General features: G+C 47.5%; 1 protein-coding gene across 1 annotated transcript in view; it reads left to right on the forward strand.

The window, feature by feature from the left end:
• The window catches only part of CNGB1 (cyclic nucleotide gated channel subunit beta 1), a 101113-nt gene extending 84850 nt beyond the window's left edge, over positions 1–16263 (forward strand). The window contains exons 32-35 of the mRNA XM_074402281.1: positions 615–733; positions 985–1131; positions 10668–10887; positions 14353–16263. Of these exons, the coding sequence (XP_074258382.1) occupies positions 615–733; positions 985–1131; positions 10668–10887; positions 14353–14604 (738 nt within the window). The 3' untranslated portion in view covers positions 14605–16263. The remainder of the gene's footprint in view (positions 1–614; positions 734–984; positions 1132–10667; positions 10888–14352) is intronic.
• The last annotated feature ends 5484 nt before the right edge of the window (positions 16264–21747 follow it).

Consider the following 21747-nt stretch of genomic DNA (forward strand, 5'->3'; position numbering starts at 1 on the left):
GCCTGTATTCAAGGCTACTCGGGAAGCTGAAGCACAAGAATTGCTTGAACCCGGGAGGTAGAGGTCTCAGTGAGCTGAGATCGTGCCACTGCACACCAGCCTGGGCTACAGAGCAAGACTCCATCTCAAAAAAAAAAAAAAAAAAAAAAAAAAAAAGCAATTTGAATACTGTTGTTATTGTTGTTACCATTCCTGTTGCAATTAGCAAATGCTTCCCAAGCCCCTGAGATGTGCCAGGCATAGAAATCATTTGCTGGTAGGAACTGCTACCTGATTTGCCCTGCCTCCGTCAGTGAGTCTAACTGCAAATTTGCAGAATTCCATTATATTTGCACCTCCCAGGTTAGCTGGCAATCCCCATTCCAGGACATCACTGCAACCCTGTCAGTTAGGCAGGGCATGGGGTAGCCACTCCTCCAAGTCTACAGATGAGGAGACTGAGGCCCGAGAGGGAAGTGACTGGCCCCACACAACACCCCAGGTTGTGGTGGCGGGGCTGGACCCCAGCGCCTAGGTTCCTCCTCGCCCGACCTCCAGCCTCTGGACCCAGCCCTGGCTGCTTCTCTGGTGACTTTGGGGGATGGGCAGAGGGACTTGTCCCTTCTCTGTTTCAGGGGGAGATCGGCCGCGAGATGTACATCATTCAGGCAGGGCAAGTGCAGGTCTTGGGCGGCCCTGATGGGAAATCTGTGCTGGTGACGCTGAAAGCTGGATCTGTGTTTGGAGAAATAAGGTCAGAGGTAGCTGGGGGAAAGTGAGGGACCTGGGGCAAGGGCTGCGAAAGGAGGTGGCCAGCGGGCAGTGGGAGTGTCTAAGGCGTGGCAGATGCAGCACAGGCACCTGCTGATATACGTGGGGATGGGGCCGGGGCAGGCTGTCATCTGTGTGGGGCCACCATTGTGCGCCATGCATGGGAAATGAATATCTGAATGTGACCAAAGCTGCAGTCTCTGAAGGGTGTCCTTCCTCCCTTCTCTGCCCCAGCTTGCTAGCTGTTGGGGGTGGGAACAGGCGCACGGCCAACGTGGTGGCCCATGGGTTTGCCAACCTCTTCATCCTGGATAAGAAGGACCTGAATGAGATTTTGGTGCATTATCCTGAGTCTCAGAAGTTACTGCGCAAGAAAGCCAGGTATGTAACTTTTCTTTCATTTAATAAGAAATTGCTAAGGACAAGGAATTTATCTTTCATCTCTTACATAACCACAGTACCTTTATCTTTTTTTTTTTTTTTTTTTTTTGAGACAGTCTCATTCTGTTGCCCAGGCTAGAGTACAGTGGCTCAATCTTGGCTCACTGCAACCTCTGCCACCCTGGTTCAAGCAATTTTCTTGCCTCAGCCTCCCAAGTAGCTGGGATTAGAGGCTCCTGCCACCATGCACGGCTAATTTTTGTATTTTCAGTAGAGACAGGGTTTCACCATCTTGCCAGGCTGATCTTGAACTCCTGACCTTGTGATCCATCCACCTTGGCCTCCCAAAGTGCTGAGATTACAGATGTGAGCCACCACACCTGGTCTTTTTTTTTTTTTTTTTTTTTTTTTTTTTTTTTTTTTTTTTTGAGATGACGTCTTGCTCTGTCACCCAGGCTGGAGTACAGTGGAGTGATCATGAGTCAATGCAGCCTCAACCTCCTAGGCACAGGCGATCCTCCTGCCTCAGCCTCCCATGTAGCTGGGACTATAGGCATGTACCAAGATGCCCGGCTAATTTTTCAAATTTTTTCTAGAGCTGGGGTTTCACTGTGTTGCCCTGGCTGGTATCAAACTCATGGGCTCACGTGATCTGCTCTGACCTCCCAAAGTGCTGGGATTACAGGTGTGAGCCACTGCACCTGGTCTAGTACCTTCATCAAAATCAGGAAATTTCGTATTGAAACAATACTATTATCTCATCCGTAATGCATCTTCAGAGTTTACTGATTCTTCAAGAGCATCCTTTGTACCTTTTCTTCTTTTCCATTCCTGAATCAAGTCTAGGATCACACACTATATTAAAGTGCAAAGTAGTCTTAGTCCCCCTTGATCTGGGATAGTTCCTTAGGCTTTTCTTTTCTTTCTTTTCTTCTTCTTTTTTTTTTTTTTTTTTTTTTTTTTGAGATGGAGTTGCTCTATCGCCCAAGCTGGAGTGCAGTGGCACGATCTCGGCTCACTACAGCCTCCGCTTCCCAGGTTCAAGCGATTCTCCTGCTTCAGCCTCCAGAGTAGTTGAGATTACAGGCTTGTGCCACCATGCCCAGCTTATTTTTGCATTTTTAGTAGAGACAGGGTTTCACCATGTTAGTCAGGCTGGTCTTGAACTCCTGACCTCAGGTGATCCACCCATCTCGGTCTTCCAAAGTGCTGGGAGGCTTTTTCAATCTTTAGTGACTTTGACTTCTTTGGAGCATACAGGCCAGTTATTGTATAGACTGCCCCTCAGATGGGGTTTGTCTGATGTTTTCTCATGATTACCATTAGAGTCTGCATTTTTGGCAGGAAGAACTCAGAAGTGATGTCGCTTCTGCAGCAAGTGTATCGGGAGGCACATGATGCTGGTTACTCCCAAGATTGATGATTTTTACTCTGATTACCTGGTTAAGGTTTCTGTACTGTAAACCTCCTGTTTTTATCTTTGTAATTCCTACGTAATTAGCGGAGAGTCACTTTCACACTCTGAGGATATCCTGAGCCCCATGGAACTTTCACTCACTACTTTTAGCATCCATCGATAGTTCCTTTCTATGATAGTTACAAAGAGATTGCTATGATAGTTGTAAAATGGTAATTTTGTAACTCCACTCCCTCCTTGATTATTAGCTGGCAGTCAGGTGTATGGAAGGGCTTTCCTTTCTGTCCCATTTGTTTATTCATTTCTCAATGTATGTAAGTATGGATTTACTTGATTCCATGAATTCTGTTAACAATCATTCTGATGCTCAAATGGGTCCAATTTGGCCAGTGGGCACTTTTCCAAGGTGGCTCTTGTGTGACCCTTTGTGATATCCCTGTCATATTTTAACACTTGCTTGCCTACTCAAGGAGCAGTAAGCCACAGCCAGATGCCCTGGCTCATCTTGTACTTCCCTTGTGCCATCCCTGGAAATGACCATTTCTCCAAGGAGCCTTGCTTCCTTTTCCTGGGGGATGGGTTTTAGAAACCAAGATCTGAGTCCTTTTCCTGGGGGATGGGTTTTAGAAACCAAGATCTGAGTCCTAGGAACACTCATTGCTGCTGGAGTGCTACTAGGTCCCTGCAGCAGACAGAGCCAAGAAACACACCCACATGCACACCAGGATGGACATACACAAATATATATGTATATATATGTATGTATATATAAAATACATATACACATATACAGACATATGCCAACATCTACTTTTCTGTCTATGTCTATTGATAAATCTATCTATAAAACAATTTCAATCAAGACCACAGAATTCATTCTTTTTTTTTGAGATGGACTTTTGCTCTCGTAGCCCAAGCTGGAGTGCAGTGTCGCCATCTCAGCTCACTCACTGCAGCCTCCGCTGGGATCACAGGTTCCCTCCACCACACCTGGCTAATTTTTGTGTTTTCAGTAGAGATGCGGTTTTATCATGTTGGCCAGACTGGTCTCAAACTCCTGACCTCAGGTGATCTACCTGCCTTGGCCTCCCAAAGTTGCTGATTACAGGCATGAGCCACAGTGCCCTGCCACTACAGAATTCATTCTAATAGTTTCCCTTTTCACACTTGTAAATCTCTTCTCCAACACTGAGAAATACAGAGAAGTTCGCTTCAGAATTACTAGCCCATGTCAGTGTAAAAACAAAAAGTAAGTCTTCTAGTAGAGTTCAATACTGGATGCCGTCTTTTGTCTTTCGCCCGAGTATATGTGATGTTAAGTGTGATGTTCAAGGTTGTCTGGAGTCCGTCTCTTCCTCCCCCACCCTTTAATGTGGTTACTTTATTCATCTGAAATACAGGTCGGTTCACTTGTTTCAGTTTGCATTCCATTTTAGGGCTCCTGCCACCCTGACCTTTGTTGATTTTTTTTCTTAAGTATGTAGAACATTAACATGTTCCTGCAGGTCAACACTGCAAAATGGGGCACTCAGAAAAGCGTCCCAACTCTCCCTGTCCCCACTGCCCCCTGGCTACAACCCCCATTATTACGTGATGCGTCTCATCAATTTCTGCTTTTGCTTTCCTCTGCTTACTTTTGCAAAAATAGACAGATCCACAAACATTTTCTTTTTTCTTTCTTTCGTTGTTTTTTTTTTTTTTTTTTTCCTTGATGGAGTCTTTCTCTGTAGCCTGGGCTAGAGTGCAGTGGTGTGATCTCAGCTCACTGCAACCTCTACCTCCCAGGTTCCAGTGATTCTCCTGCCTCAGCCTCCCCAGTAGCTGGGATTACAGGCACCCGCCACTGTGCCCAGCTAATTTTTGTATTTTTAGTAGAGATGGGTTTTGCCATGTTGGCCAGGCTTGTCTCAAACTCCTGACCTCAAGTGATCAGCCCGCCTCTGCCTCCCAAACTGCTGGGATTATAGGCATGAGCCACCATGCCCAGCCCAAACATTTTCTAATGTGGCGTGCTGTAGATTCTGGTTGTACTTAGCTTTGTTTCCACATGACGACAAAACCCGGGAATCATTGTCTATCAGTGCAGAGTCAGCTTCCTCATTCCTTTCCACGGAACATTCCTGTAAGTGAACATTTAGGGTATTTCCAAAATTTTGTAATTACAAACAGTGGTGCAATGAAAAACTCGCACATCTGTATTTCGCATTCTTGGGGAACAGGTCATTCGTTTTAGAAAAGCCAGTTTTTGTTTTCAACCCCTTACAGTCAGGTTTCTAACTGAGCAACAGAGGCAGTGTGCTGTGGCAGAAACCGCACGGTAGGTCTGGGAGGGTGGCAGGACTCAGATCCCTTTCACGTGAGCTGCTGGCTGTGTGACTTTGGGAAGTTGTTTAACTTTTCTGGTCTCCATTGCCTCCTATGTAAAATAAAGGTCATAACCCCTACTTTGCTGCTGTGAAAACTTTTTTTTTTTGTTTGAGATGTAGTCTTGCTCTGTCACCCAGGCTGGAGTACAGTGGCATGATCCTGGCTCACTGCAACCTCTGCTTCCTGGATTCAAGTGAGTCTCCTGCCTCAACTTCCCTAGTAGCTGAGACTATAGTCATGTGCCATCTGGCTAATTTTTGTATTTTGTATCCTGACCTCAGGTGATCTGCCTGCCTCGGTCTCCCAAAGTGCTGGGATTATAGGCATGAGCCACCGTGCCTGGCCTGCTGCTGCGAAAATTAAATAGTGTGCAGAAGTGTCTCTGGGGTGGCCGGGGTTGGGGGGATGGGTGGGGGGATGCCTGGCATACGAGAGAGCTCAGTGCACGTTAATAATGATCACTTCAGGTTGAGTGCAGTTCCCAGCACTTTAGGAGGCTGAGGCGGGAGGATCACTTCAGCCCAGAAGTTTAAGGTTACATTGAGTTATGATCGTGTCACTGCACTCCAGCTGGGGTGACAAACCAAGACCCTGTCTCTAAAACAAATACACAATTGTCCTGTATTCCATCAAATTCACCCTAATAAGTAATTGTTCCTCTGTATCCATCAAATTCACCCTAAAATTTTTCTATTGGCTAAAACCTTTTTAATCCACATATCTAGGTATCCCTCCTTGCCTTGTATCCCATATTCTTATTTTCCCCTTCATTCTATACAATGACACCATAAATAAACTGCACAGAGAGTGGTCACAATAAAGGGAAGAAACTCACCAGCATCCATTCCTACAGCACAGTGATGTACTGATGCACAGTGATGTACTGATACACAGTGCTGGGTGCTGGGCACATAGCAGGTACCAAACAAAACTTACATTGTCATCAGGGAAGCCCCAGTGGAAAGATGAGCGATGATGTGCTGTGTCTGACGCGGGCTCTGAGGAAGCGCAAAGCCACTGGAGGGGCGGGAAGTCATGGGCAGTTGCCTGAAATAAGCTGGTTAGGGAAGCTCCTCTGAGCAGGTGGCATTTCAAGGAGACCTGCACAGAATGAAGGAGTGGGCTGGGGGCTGGTGGCTAGGAACAGCATTCTGGGCAGAGGGAACAGCACGTGCAGAGGCCCTGAAGAGGAGCAGGCTTAGCGTGTGGGTGGCACAACAGCAAATTAGCATAGCTTGGTATGGGATCAGAGGGGTCTAGGGGAAGAGATTGGGTCAGATCTCAGAGGGGGATGGGAGCCATGGAGAGTTTTACACAGAGGAGTGGCTTGAAGAGCCTGAGGTTTTCATAGGAACCCTGGAGCAGCTTCAAGGTGAAAGGATGTAGTGTTGATGTCCAAGTGCCCGCACACAAGACACTGAGCTCCCCAGGGGAAGGAAGCTGCCCCAAAACTCACCTTACCTGGTTGCTCTCCAGGAATCCAGTGGGCCCTTTCAAAACCCAGTCTAGGCTGGGCAAGGTGGCTCACGCCTGTAATCCCAGTGCTTTGGGAGGCCGAGGTGGGTGAATCATGAGGTCAAGAGATTGAGACCAAAACCCAGTCTACCTGAACTTCTCCCACCAAATCTGCCCACATTCCCTGTCACAGCAGGGGTGCATGCCAGCCCCTCCTCTCCCAAGGAACAGGGAGGTAGAGTGGATCCTTGTGATTCCCGGACTCCGTATTTGCAAATTTGCCTCCTTCCTGAAATGGACTCATAATGCCAAAATAATACTAACAGACTTTCATGGTCATTCAAGAACATGCCCAGAGCAGTGGGATCCTTGAGTCACAGCAAGCACATACTCCCTGCTGAAGTACCAGCTCTGCCTTCTGGTTTCAGCTCTTGTACTGCAAAGAGGTGTCTTTTTATGGTCCATTTAATGCCACGTTTTTTGCATTTTTGTGCTTTTTGTTGGTGATTTCACTGTTTAAAATGGCCCCCAAGCAGAGATAACTTTCATTCGGGCATGAATTACAGTGCTGTTGGCTGTGTGCTCAATGTTAATAAAACAACAATCTATACTGGATAAGATGTCTTTAGCTGGCACAGTGGCTAGTGCCTGTAATCCCAGCACTTTGGGAGGCTGAGGCGGGAGAATCACCTGAGGTTAGAAGTCCTGGTCAACATTGTGAAATCCTGTCTCTATTAAAACTACAAAAATTAGCATGGTGGTGGGCACCTGTAATCTTGAGTACTTGGGAGGCTGAGGCAGGAGAATTGCTTTAACCTGGGAGGCGGCGGTTGCAGTGAGCGGAGATCATGCCACTGTACTCCAACCTGGGTGACAGAGTGAGACTCTGTCTCAAAATAATAATATGTCTTTAAACAGAAACACACGTAAGACAAGTTTATTATTATTATTTTTAAAGACAGGGTTGTGCTGTTTTACCCAGGCTGGAGTGCAGTGACATGATCATAGCTCACTGCAGCCTCGAACTCCTGGGCTCAAGAGATCTGCCGCCTTGGCCTCCCAGTGTTCTGGGACTGTGCGTGAGCCCCCATGCCTGGCCAAGTTTACGTATGGTGGTTGATGAATGTTGTGATGAGAGACTTGTAAGAGTCTTACCCTGTATTTCCCCCAGGAACAGTGTTTCCATATTTGCTAATTCAGTGTTTGCGAGCTCTTATAGGACATAATTACTGCACATCATGAGAGTCAACTGCTTATGTCTGAAAACTGGTACCAGGTCTCCCCACCCTCTCTTCTTGCCCCCATCCCCACCAGGAGGAGCAAAGCTCAGGAAAACCATGCTTTTAGCTGTTCTCTCATCCCACTGGGTGGGTTAGGTCAGAGTTTGGCAAATCAGATGGGACCCCAAAGGCCCTCCCAAGAGCCACGCAAAGGCCCCCATTCCTAACAGTGCCTGTGTACCTGTGTCCACACTGAGAAGGCTGAGGTGTGGGTGGGAGGCAGCCAGTCAGAGGAGTGGGGCTGATAGGCCTCACAGCAACATGGGGGGCATGAGATGGGGGCCTGGCCGTGAGTCATCAGAGTGGTTGTTTGCTGGACAGGCCAGCTTGACCAGAGAGGCAAAAGATCAGGAATGAGCTCTGCTCGTCAGGGGAGACACTCTCTGAGAACCACAGTCTCGGGGACATCTGAGCTGGTGAGGCCACGTGTGAGATTCTGCCCAAGCTCCCTGCTTTGCAAATGGGGGACCTGTGTCCCCAAAGAAGAGAAGTGCTCAGATCTCTAGCCTGCCCACTCCAAGAAAGAGGATAAAGAGGTCTTGTGCAGGTCACTTTCTCCAGGCTGATGGCTCAATCTCAGTTATAGGGAAGCATACATCATCAGAAAATGAGGACAAATTTCCCTGATCTGGAAGTGCCCCCAGAAGCCAGCTCAATGTTTCTAAACACACAGCCATTAGCAATCAGCAAAGGTCCTATAAATAGTTCTTTTGTTAGAAAGAAAAAGATAGTTTATTTTCACAGCACCCCAGCCTTCCTGTGGGCTGTCACTTTGTGAATTACTGACTCAAATAACACAGGGGACAGTGCCGAGCTGGCGTGTCAGAGCGTCTGGTGAATTATCATGTTTGTGTTCTCCTGGGGGATCTCCAGCTAGAAATGCAAATCTTGGGCAATTAATATCAATATGCACAATTTAAACCCATTGCCTCTGATTAGATAAGCATCCAGTAATGGCCTCATTTTTTAAACAAACAAGTTTTGCTGGAACCCTAATGAATCAATTTGCCAATTCATCGCCTAGGCCCGCTGGTTTCAGGCAGAATGCATTTGTTCTTGAGACAAACCCCTCACCACATGTTTGTTGTGTAGAAAATTCCTGGTCAAAAGCCAGGGCTCTCTTCGATGGAAAATCTTCCCTTATCTAGAGAAATAGAGCCGTATAAGCCCCATTAGATGTGAGTGGCAATTCTGCTTCTGCAACTTCCTGGTAACCTTGGGAATGTTACTCCCCCTGCCCTGAGTCTCAATTTCCCCAACTATCAGAGGCACAATAATCTCGGCCCTTTCCATGTCACAGGGCTATTGTCAGTGTCCAGGAAGGTAATGATGTGATGTTGCTTTGTAATCATTAATATTTGGGGCACCGGGGTCAGAGGTGTGGGTTTGTACTCTAGCTCTGCCGCTTCTTAGCTGTGTGGCCTTGGGAAAGTTACTCACCCACTCTGAACTTCTATACCCTCATTCAGAAATGAGGATGAATAATAAGACCTACTTACGGGGATTGTTGTGAGACTTAAATGAGAGAGTATGTATTCGCCTAAGAATATTACCACAAATTCAGCAGTTTAAAATCACATACATTTGCAATCTCAGTTTCTGTGGGTCAGAAGTCTGGGCATGGCTTAGCTAGGTCCTCTGCAAGATTGTCATAAGGTGTCGGCCAGAGCAGGCTGTCATCTCAAGTGTGGATGGGGGAAGGACCCGCTTCTAGGATGACATGGTTGTTGGTGAAATTCAGTTCCCTGTGGTTGTAGGACTGGGGTCCCAGTTCCCACTAGCGGTTGGCCAGTGGCTGGCCTCAAGTCCTTGCCATGTGGGCCTTCTCCAACACAGCTGGCTGCTCCCTACATCAAAGTCATCAAGGGAGGCCAGGCGCTGTGGCTCCTGCCTGTAATCCCAGCACTTTGTGAGGCCATGGCAGGGGGATCGCTTGAGCCCAGCAGTTCAAGAGCAGCCTAAAAAGCATAGGGAGACCCCGTCTCTATTACTTCAAATAAAAATCAAATAAAAAATAAATAAAGTCAGCAAAGGAGAGTGCCCTTGCAAGACAGAGATCACAATCCTGTGTGACATATTCCACCAGTGGAATTCCCTTGTTGTATTCTATTGGTTAAAAGCAAGACAGGTATCCCACTCCTCCTGAAGGGAAGGGGACCACACAGAGGCATGAACATCAGGAAAAGGGATAATAGGGGCCATTGAAGGGTGCCTGTAAAGGATGGAGCAGAGGGCCTGGCACATATAGACACTCAATAAATGCTGGTGACGACGGGGAGGTGACAGTGAAGCAGAAGGAGGAAAGAGCTCTGCTTCTTTTTCCACCTGGGCATCTTACTCCCAATTCCCTATGTGAAAGTGTCCTTCAGGATTTCCAAACAGTAGGGTAAACAGCTGGTTAAGAAAAAAGAAAGAGGCCAGGCGCGGTGGCTTACATCTGTAATTTCAACACTTTGGGAGGCCAAGGCGGGAGGATTGCTTGAGCCCAGGAGTTTGGGACCAGCCTGGGCAACATGGTGAGATTCTGTCTCCACAAAAAGATAAAAAAAATTGCGGTTGTGGTAGTGCACACCTGTAGTCCCAGCTACTTGAGTGGGAGGATTGCTTGAGCCCTGGAAGTCAAGGCTGCAGTAAGCCATGATCACACCACTGCACTCCAGCCTGGGTGACAGAGTGAGATGCTGTTGAAAGAGAGAGAGACAGAGAGAGAGAAAAAAGAGAGAGAAGAATTTCCTAGCTGTGTGGCCTCAGACAAGTTACTCAACCTCTCTGAGCATCGGTTTCCTCATCTCTAAGGTACAACAGACAGTAAGACCCACCTCATTAGAGTTGTTCTGATCCTTCAGTGAGATGCAATGCATAAAGCACTTAACGCAATGCTTGGCCCAGAAAATGCTCTCTACAATCATCAGCCAAAATCACCAGCGCTACACAGCTCCAACTTAAACGGGGCTACACAGCGAGCCTTTTTCCCTCTGAGCGCGTCTATGAGGTAAGTGGATGCTGCTTTCTTCCAGGCGCATGCTGAAAAGCAACAACAGGCCCAAGGAGGAGAAGAGCGTGCTGATCCTTCCACCCCGGGCGGGCACCCCGAAGCTCTTCAGCGCCGCCCTTGCTGTGACAGGAAAGATGGGCGGCAAGGGAGCAAAAGGCGGCAAACTTGCCCACCTCCGGGCCCGGCTCAAAGAACTGGCTGCGCTGGAGGCGGCTGCAAAGCAGCAGGAGTTGCTGGAACAGGTAACAGCAGGAGTTGGGAACCAGCCACCACGTCCATTTCGGGCATGTGCCAGGGGTCTCCGAGAGTGGGCCACACATTTAGTTTTAGGGTCTAACCCCCCTGCTTTTTTTTTTTTTTTTTTTTTTTTTTTTTGAGATGGAGTCTCACTCTGTCACCCAGGCTGGAGTGCAGTGACACGATCTCGGCTCACTGCAACTTCTGCCTTCCCGGTTCAAGCGATTCTCCTACCTCAAAAAAATTAAGACCAGGCACAGTGCCTCACACCTGTAATCCCAGCACTTTGGGAGGCCGAAGCGGGTGGATCACGAGGTCAGGAGTTCAAGATCAGACTGGCCAACATGGTGAAACCCCATCTGTAAAAAAAAAAAAAAAAAATTAGCTGGGTGTGGTGGCAGATGCCTGTAATTCCAGCTACTTGGGAGGCTGAGGCTGGAGAATCACTTGAACTCGGTAGGCAGAGGTTACAGTGAGCCAAGATCATGCTATTGCACTCCAGCCTGGGTGATAGAGTGAGACTCCTTCTAAATATATATGTATATAATGTACATATATATTTGGATCGTGCATGGTAGCTCATACTTCTAATCTCAGCACTTTGGGAACCCAAGGCAGGAGGATCTCTTCAGGCCAGGAGTTCAAGACCAGCCTGGGCAACATAGCAAGACCTTGTCTCTCTAAAAAAATATAAATTTTTCATTAGCCAGGTTTAGTGGCACATGCCTGTGGTCCTAGCTACTTAGGCTGAGTTGGGAGCATCACTTGAGCTCAGGAAGTCAAGGCTGCAGTGAGCTACAATTCCATCGCTGCACTTCAGCCTGGGTGACAGAGTGAGACCCTGTCTCAAAAAGTGAAAAGTAAAAATTTGAAAGTAAAAACCTCTCACACAGGCACAGTGCCAAATATCCCCAGCCCCATAAATCTATGGGGAACCTTAGAATTAGTTCTGGGACTTTTTTTCTGTGACTAAAGCCAAGATTGCCAAGTAGAATGATGACACTAATTATGTCTGCTCACTGCTATCCTTTCGGAAGGCTGCTCGGGAACTGGGGAGGGACTGGAGTTGGGCAGACTGGGGTTAACAGTCTACGCAACAGGGTTCAAAGGAGCCCAGTGAACTCTGTCTCAATCCAGCCTGTTGTCAGAGACCAGGAGACCCATCCAGAGGTTGTTCGACAGTAGAAGTCTGGTGAATGAGCCGGGCGCGGTGGCTCAAGCCTGTAATCCCAGCACTTTGGGAGGCCGAGGCGGGTGGATCACGAGGTCGAGAGATCGAGACCATCCTGGTCAACATGGTGAAACCCCGTCTCTACTAAAATACAAAAAATTAGCTGGGCATGGTGGCGCGTGCCTGTAATCCCAGCTACTCAGGAGGCTGAGGCAGGAGAATTGCCTGAACCCAGGAGGCAGAGGTTGCGGTGAGCCGAGATCGCGCCATTGCACTCCAGCCTGGGTAACAAGAGCGAAACTCCGTCTCAAAAAAAAAAAAAAAAAAAAAAAAAGAAGTCTGGTGAATGACATCAAAGCCACTTAGGGTGCCAAGACATTCTTCAAGTACAGCCACCAGTGGCCCCAGACTGAGGAAAGGTGTGATTGCCTGGCTCATACATTGTCGAGGTCAAGGTGGAGCTGGCAAGTAGGGGTTCTTCAGTGCTGGCTACTGTGAGGGCTGAGGAGACAGGAACGAGGAGACAGGAGCTCCAAGGATGCCCTCAGTATGCTGAGAGCTTCAGCTGGGGTGGGCTTGTGGCTCCTAAGTGGTAACTCTTCAGCAAGGCAGCTTTAAGATGGGAATTAAATTTGCATGAGTGTTCCACTAAAAGGCACTTCCCCTCCAATTCAGAACAGCCAGGGCAGAATGGCAGAGTGCAGGGAGCTCTTAACTAGACATTCAGATACACAGGTACAAATCCCAGCTCTGTCACCCACTAGCTCCATGACCCAGGTAGCCCCTCAAGCTTTCTGAGACTTGGATTACTGAGGGTTGCCTCATGAGATCATAAAGATCAAGCAGGATACCTTGGAAGCCTTTTAGAAAAGCATGTTGAACACAGCAAAGCACTTTTCTGACTTCCCATGATGCTCACTGTCTAACTTCCCAGGAAGTTCCACAATGCCTACTGTCTGAGCATCCTGCTCTGGAAATGTGTTGTCAAGAGTTTAGGGTGGGCCAGGCGCAGGTGGCTGACACTTGTAATCCCAGAACTTTGGGAGGCTGAGGTAGGTGGATCATTTGAGGTCAGGAGTTCAAGACCAGCCTGGTCAAGATGGTAAAACTCCGTCTCTACTAAAAATGCAAAAAATTAGCCAAATGTGGTGGCATGAGCCTATAGTCCCAGCTACTTGGGAGGCTGAGGCAGGAGAATTGTTTGAACCTGGAGGCAGAGGTTGCAGTGAGCCAAGATCGCACCACTGCACTCTGGCCTGGGTGGCAGAGCGAGACTCCGTCTCAGGAAAAAGAAAACAAGAGAATTCAGGGTGGGCAGGGGAGGTGGGACAGGGGCACCAAAACATATGGAAACAGTGAGAGAGGGGCAGCATGTCCCACGAGGGGCCTTGGGTTCTCCGGGCATTTTGGCTCCCCCTCTCCATTCCCTTCCTTCAGCATCCTACAACTTGAGCAAATGGCACAGTCTCTCCACACAAGCACATTGACTGCTCTCACTTGAAACTCACAAGCACCACTTGAGAAGGGTCTTGGGCAGCCAGGGACCATTCTGGCCTCCTATGGGGACTGCTTCCTTTCCAGTTTCCTTCCGTGCAGAGATGGGGTCAGGCAGGGTGGGAGGGGCCACAGGTACCCACAAAGGCTTGGTTTATTTACCCTGTTCCCTACCAATGTGAAGACCGTGGCCATCGTCTGTGGGAGGCGGCACAGGCTGGAGGCTAAAGGTACCCATCAAGTCCCCACACACGAGGTCAGCTTAGCCCAATACCAGGGGCACCCAGCCCCAGGCTATCCCTGAGGATCTCAGCCTTTGAGACCTTCCAGAAAGGGGGCCCGGCCCCAGCAGCCTCTCCCCTCGTCACTTTTTACCGTTTGCTTGGAGTTATTCTCGTCCACTTCAGGAATGCCCATCCCTGGTAACAGATGGTTCAGCCTTTGCGGAGGCCTTGCGGGTACTCCCTCAGAGCCACTGCCTGGCTTGCTTCGGTAGCTCAGGAGAGGGGCCCTGCACTTGAAACAACCACCTCATCTCGGCTTCTAGCCCCACAGCCTAGATTAGGACATCCCAAGGCTTCCCACGAAATCCAGCCGGGACTTTGAATCCGCACACTTCCCCGTAATGTATTGTGTTTCTGCTAAATAACCCCGATGTGACTCCACCCACCCACTAGATTTCACCGGCTGTGTGTTCCACTGCCCTCTTTGGGAGTCCAAAAAGGCTGGAACAGGGGGGTGTCCAAGACCCTTCCAAGCCCCTCTGAGAGTCTGTGCCTCACGAGTCACCCTTTGTGGATTCCAGGCCAAGAGCTCGCAAGGCGCCAAGGGAGAGGAAGGCTCAGCCGCCCCCGACCCGCCCGCGCCCCGGACGCCCCCGGAGCACCCGGGGTCTCCACCGCCTGCCTCCCCTGGGCGGCCCGAGGGAGAGGAGGAGCGGGCGGCCAGGCCGGAGGAGCAGTCGGTGAGGATCCGCATGAGCCCGGGGCCAGAGCCCGGCGGCGAGCAGATCCTGTCGGTGGAGATGCCCGAGGAGGAGAAGGAGAAGGCGGGGTGAGGCGGGGAGAGGCGGCCGCCGGCGCACGGTCCTGGCTGCGCCCCCAGTGCTCGCTGCTCCTCGGCACCCCAGCTTCCCCCGCAGCCCAGGAAGAGACACTTTCCTGCAGTCGTGGCCTCAGTGGCTACCGCTCTGACCGCCCCGCCAGCCTGCCGGCCCGGACTCGGCTCCTCGCGGGGCAGGGCCTGAGATCAACAAATTGCATCAAGTGTTCGAGTCCCTGAGTGCTCACTGTCATTTGACAGCCCTACCTTCTCCTGACTGTTTCTCTTTTTAAGAACAAAATGATTTTCCACTTTTAAAGTTCACGAGTAGGGGATAAAAATGGGACTCCAATAATACGTGCGAAGCTTTGTTGGAAAAGTGAAGAGTTATTGAATGTGTGAGGTTTCCCCTCAGGAATTTGTCTTCTATATTTCAAGGATAGAACATACTTCACGACTGGGCATGGTGGCTCATGTCTGCAATCCCAGCGCTTTGGGAAGCCGAAGCAGGAGGATTGCTGGAGGCCAAGAGTCGGAGAGCAGACTGGGCAACATAGCGAGACCCCATCTCAAACAAAAACAAAAACAAAACAAAATAGCCAGGCATGGCGGTATGTACCTGTAGTCCCAGCTACTGGAGAGGTGGAGGCAGGAGGATGACCTGAGCCCAGGAGTTTCTGGCTGCAGTGAGCCATCCACGGTGAGACCCTGTCTCAAAAAATAAAAAGATAGCCAGGCACAGTGGTTCACATCTGCAATCCCAGCACTTTGGGAAGCGGAGACAAGAGGATTGTTTGAGACCAGGAGTTCAAGATCAGCCTGGGCAACATGGTGAGACCCCATCTCTACAAAACAGCAGCAGAAACAAAACAACAACGTACACAAACAAAAAACAAAGAAAGGAGGGCAGCCGTGCTGTTCAGCTGAGACTTGCCACCGTTCTGACCTGAGCTTGGGACACTGTTTTCCTTTGCAGGCAATCACAGTCGGGGGCTGGCTGCCCATTAGGGTAGTTAGTGCTTATCTTCCCCAGACTCTGCTCAATTCCAGCCCAATGCCATTATCTCAGAACAGATAGAATGCAAATGAACTTACTAGCCAGGGGCTGCTACCATTTCTCCCTCCACCAGGAGGGACAGCCCGGTAGGAGCATCCTCTGCCTGTCATTCTGAGAAACCCCATTCGCCAGCAGGGATCAGTCCGTTACTCACTTCTGACACCCTCGCTGTAGAGATGGTGGCAGCAACTTCAATTAATCCTAGAAAATGAAATATCCCAGCCGATGACAGCAGTCACATTCCCTAAAGCTTTCCAGATCGTGTCATGTTGCTTTTATGATTCCGAAAAAAAGAAAAAAGGGCCTTTCAGGGAATGAATATTTATCAAGAGGATTTTATCTGCATACCGAATGGCTCTTGCGGGAGTGAGTGAAAACAAAATTTTGTGTTCTAGTATTAGGCCATTTGTTTCCACCTGCAACACTGAACATAAAGGATCTGGAATGACAATAGGTCCTGCCCATTATATGTAAAATTACAGGAAACTGTGAGCTGCTCAGAGGCCTTTGAAGGTTTGCAAATGTCTGTATGTATTTGTCCATCCACTAAAAACAACGTTCATTTCCACTGTGGAAAAATTAAACAGTGTGGGAGTTCCCAGGGTGGTCTAAGCATTTCCAAATCCCAGGGTAACAGATTTGTCTCAGTGATGGCTTGTCACGTGATCTGGGTAATCATCACAGTATAATGGTGATTCACATTATTATTTTACCGTTTTTTAAAAAAGCGTTTAAAATGTATTTTAATAGACAATAACATATTTACATGAGTACAAAAGGACATCCAATAAAACTTCTTCATCCTACCCCGGCACTCAACTTCCTGGGTTCCGTCTCTGGAAGCAACCGCTGTTAACAGTTTCTCCTGTATCATTTCAGAGCTATTTTATGCTTATACAAGGAAATATGTAAATGCTGCTTCCCTTCCTTTTTAATTTTAACAGAAGTGAAGTGGTAACACATATTAGAGCCACTGTTATTTTTCACTTAATTTACTTTGGAGGATTGTTCTCTATCCTTCAAGAGCCTGCTTGTTTTTTGATGACAGCAGCCTAGTTGGTTGTATGGATGTATGATAACAATTTAAACCACTCTCCCATTGATGGGCATTTGCGTTGTTTCCAATCTTATGCTGTTAAAAATCATGCTGCCATAAAACGAGCTTGTGCAGACATAATTTCACTGGCAAACATTTTTTAAATGGGTGAAGTATGAGAGTTTAGGCAGTTATTTTTCCTTCACCTCCATTTACATTTGTATATTTGTATTGCATATTCTTTTTCTTTTCCTTCTTTCTTTTCTTCTTTTTTCTTTTCTTTCTTTCTTTTTTTTTTTTTTTTTTTTTTTTTTGAAATGAAGTCTCACTCTCTCACCAGGCTGGAATGCAGTGGCTCGATCTCCACTCACTGTAACCTCCACCTCCCAGATTCAAGCTATTCTCCTGCCTCAGCCTCCTGAGTAGCTGGGACTACAGGCCTGCACCACCATATCCAGCTAATTTTTATATTTTTAGTACAGACAGGGTTTCACCGTGTTAGCCAGACTGGTCTCGATCTCTTGACCTCGTGATCTGCACACCTTGGCCTCTCAAAGTGCTGGGATTACAGGTGTGAGCCACTGCACCTGGCCCTTGTACCGCATATTCTAAGATCAAAGTATAGAGAATGCTTCCACCATTAGCAAGTATTTCAAATATGCTAATAAACACATTGCTTTTCAGTAAATGGCAAAATGCTTCAACAGCACCTTCCCTGTGAGATCCTATTTTATAAGAAATACGTTTTATACCAATGTACTTATTCTTCTAGATATCAGTTCTTGAATGTATACTCCTTATTATATAAAGCAAGAGATTCTTGAGGTTCCCAAGAATTGTCCTGGAAAGAAAATTGATTTTGAAATGAGATTAGCAGTGTTTTAATTTCACTGAGATAGCTCCTTTAACTCAGTACTTTCACAAAACTTAGATATTAAGTAAATTGAATTTGAGGCTGGCATTCTTCTCCAAATTGAATCGGACTGGTTGTTTGCTGAGATATGAATGAAACAGCTCAGAAGCATTATAATTCTGTAGCTGAAATGGGACCCTTATTTATGTATGTTCCATCTCTACTCATTTAAAATGTCTCAACATTTCCTGCATTTAAATAGAAAATGAATAGCCAGTTTTTTCTTTAATGACATAAATATTTTAAATACAATGAAAACCAAGCAGCTGTTTCGAATTTCATTATCAAAGTGTGTTCAGCTACCTGGAATATTTTAATCTGTTTTCTTAGTAAACAGGAGCACTTTATTTACACTCTGCCTTTCATATTACAATGCATTTTAATTAAAGTATTTAGACAAATGTTTCTGGCTTGTGGATTCATTTCAGAAATCAGCCATGGATGACAGACACCTTTGTGAGAAAAACTAAGTGAATTTCCTGGCCCAGGAACTCTAGCAAATGTTCTAGGGACTTCCTTGCAGCTCTAATCCATCCTGCATTCCTATTGCTGGAGTGATATTCTCATCAAACCTCTATGGCCACTTTGGGAAGCTGAGGTGGGAGGATGGCTTGAGCCCAGGAGTTCAAGACCAGCCTGGGCAACATAATGAGAACCCATCTCTATTAAAAGAAAAAATAGGCCGGGCGTGGTTGCTCAAGCCTGTAATCCCAGCACTTTGGGAGGCCGAGGCGGGTGGATCACAAGGTCGAGAGATCGAGACCATCCTGGTCAACATGGTGAAACCCCGTCTCTACTAAAAATCCAAAAAACTAGCTGGGCGCGGTGGCGCGTGCCTGTAATCCCAGCTACTTAGGAGGCTGAGGCAGGAGAATTGCCTGAGCCCAGGAGGCGGAGGTTGCGGTGAGCCGAGATCGCGCCATTGCACTCCAGCCTGGGTAACAAGAGCGAAAACTCTGTCTCAAAAAAAAAAAAAAAAAAAAAAAAAGAAAAAAGAAAAAATAGGGCCAGACATGGTGGCTCACAAGAATTGCTTGAACCTGGGAGGCGGAGGTTGCAGTGAGCTGAGATGGTGCCTCTGCACTCCAGCCTGGGCAACAGAGTGAGACGTGGTCTCAAAAAAAGAAAAAAAGAAAGAAAAAAAAAAAAAACAGGAAAAAGAAAAACAAAACCTTCATGGCCTCTAGGACTCTAAGCCCTTCAAGTCAAAAGCCCCTTTATGTCTGTCTCATCTACTTGTCTGACCAAGACAATTTCTTGCAATTTCCCCAGCCCTGTTAGATTTGTTCAATGACACACAGTGCTGGTGAGCATGGACACAAGGATTTAGTCTGCCTGGCTTCCAGTCCCAGTTTGATCACGTACCATGGATGACCATGGACCTCTCTCATGGATGACCATGGACCTCTCTCATGGATCATTCAGCCGCAATGACCTCATCTATAAGTTGGAGATAATACTTTGAGCCACACAGCGCCACTATGATGATTAAGCAATACCCTGAAATTTACAAGTTTGAATGGGCATGAGGAATAAAAGCAACTCGCCATCCCCCGTACTCTGATAGTTGGAGTAGACTGGAAACCTCTGGAGAGCTCTGTCTTCTTGGAACTCTGCCTCTGCCCAGGGTTATACACACAGAGGGCTTTGATCACCTCTTTTCTTGACTCACAGTGTTTGTGCAAAGGGCTGGACATATGTTAATTATAACAATATAAACCACAGCTTCCCTACCTATCAATTAATGATTTAACCCAATTTTATCCAAAACAGAACCTAAAACACCCCAGCAAGGCTTACTCTCCCTGGGGCAATCACTCCGATTCTGGGTTAGGCCCAGGGCTGGCTTCATAGGCTTGTGACCTGTACAGTCACACAGGACTCTCTCTCCAGAAAGGCTCTGTGCTTGAAATTCTTAATAATTTTTGAACCATGGTCCCTGCTTTTTATTTGCACGGGGTCCCACAAATGATATAGCCTGTGCTGGCTAGGTCATGATATAGCCCAGTATCTGAAATGGCCAGTGGCTGAAGGAGATAAAGATGTCTTTTCTGCACTCAGCTTTCAGCTCTCTTCTTCTAGCCCCAGAATTCTGCTTCCCCTTTTGGAAAATTACCTTTCAGTCATACATGGTGACTCCGACATGGTGACCTAAGCCAGGTCCATTGGCTCTCTTTGCTGGGAAGGTAGATCTTAAGAGGGATTGCCCACTTCTTCCTTGCTAACAGAGCCCTGATTTAGCTTTGGGCAGCAACGTACCCAGCTCCAGGAGATGAAGCCCTGGTATTAGCCAATCACTGCTCTCTATTCTCTTTTGCTGAATTCTCCCCTTTCCAGCCTTTTTTTTGTAGCTAGGTTTGACCCATTTCCAACCAATGAATGAATCAAGTATGGAAAGCCCTCTGTTGCTGCTGTCCTTCTATTCTCCTGCTTGGGATACCGAAGTGAGAATGTATCTGTAGCTACCACCGTCTTGTGACTGAAGAGCCAAACATTGGAGAGCTGCAGCCTGTGACACGCTTGAGTTGCCAAACCAACCCTGACACCCCGTGTATTCAGACTGCTCATTAAATGAGATAATGAAATAGCTTTATTATTTAAAGCCATTCATAGGATCTCTGTTACCTGCAGCTGAAAACATCCTGATGTAAGAGCAGTAAAATGGGCTAGGCATGGTGGCTGGCGTCTATAATTTCAGCACTTTGGGAGGCTGAGGCAGAAGGATCACTTGAGCACAGGAGTTTGAGGCCAGCCTGGGCAACAGAGTGAGACTCCATCTCTACAAAAAATAAAAAAATAATAGGTATAGTGGTGCACTCTTCCAGTCCCAGCCACTTGAGAGGCTGAGGCAGGAGGATTGCTTCAGCTCAGGAGTTTGAGGCTGCAGTGAGCTGTGATTGTACCACTGCACTCCAGCCTAGGTGACTGAGTCAGACCCTGTCTCTAAAAAAAGCCCAGGTGCAGTGGCTTATGCCTGTAACTCCAGCACTTTGGGAGGTTGAGGTGAGCAGATTGATTGAGCCTAGCGTTTCAACACCAGCCTAGGCAACGAGGCAAAACGCTGTCTCTACAAAACATGCAAAAATTAGCCAGTCATTGTTGTGCTCCCAGCTACTAGGGAGGTGAGGTGACAGGATCGCTTGACCCCAAGAAATAGAGGCTGCAGTGAGCCATGAGCCATGAGCGTGCCACTGCACTCCAGCCTGGGTGACCAGAGTGAGACCCTGTCTCAAACATAAATACATTAAAAACACTTTTTAAAAATAACTACTTTAAAAAAAATTAAAAGGAGCAATGAAATGGAGAAAGAAAGGAAGAAAATGAGGCCGGGCACAGTGGCTCACGCCTGTAGCCCTAGCACTTTGGGAGGAGGCCAAGGCTGGTCTTGAACTCCTGATTGCTTGAGGTCAGGAGTTTAAGATCAGCCTGGCCAACGTGGTGAAAACTTGTCTATACTTAAAATACAAAAATTAGCCAGGTGTGGTGTCTCACACTTGTAATCCCAGCTACTCAGGAGGCTGAGGCACGAGAATTACTTGAACCCGGGAAGCAGAGGTTGCAGGGAGCTAAGATCATGCCACTGTACTCTAGCCTGGGTGACAAAATAAGACGTTGAATAATAATAATAATAATAATAATAATAATAATAATAATAAGGTAAAGAAAATGGGAAGGCCGGGCTCAGTGGCTCTTGCCTGTAATCCCAGCACTTTAGGAGGCTGAGGTGGGCAGATCACGTGAGGTCAGGAGTCTGAGACCAGCCTGACCACCATGGAGAAACCCTGTCTCTACTAAAAATACAAAATTAGGCAGTCATGGTGGTGCATGCCTGTAATCCCGGCTACTCAGGAGGCTGAGTCAGAAGAATACCTTGAACCCAGGAGGCAGAAGTTGCAGTGAGCTGAGATTGTGCCACTGCACTCCAATCTTGGGCAACAAGAGCAAAACACCGTCTCCAAAAGAAAAACAGAAAATGGGAGCAGATGAATCACAACCTCAACCCCCTGATCACACTGGACATGAGTTCCTGCTGCTCAGGTTCTTGTTACTACCTGTGTTCTTGCTTTCCTGGCCTACTCAACTTTCCTCCAATGACACAAGCTACCTGTGTATCTTAAATACGTCCACCTTCTGCTTAAGTTGGTCAGAGTTG

The sequence above is a fragment of the Saimiri boliviensis genome, chromosome 1 (genome assembly GCF_048565385.1).
Source record: "Saimiri boliviensis isolate mSaiBol1 chromosome 1, mSaiBol1.pri, whole genome shotgun sequence".
Classification (NCBI taxonomy): Eukaryota; Metazoa; Chordata; class Mammalia; order Primates; family Cebidae; genus Saimiri; species Saimiri boliviensis.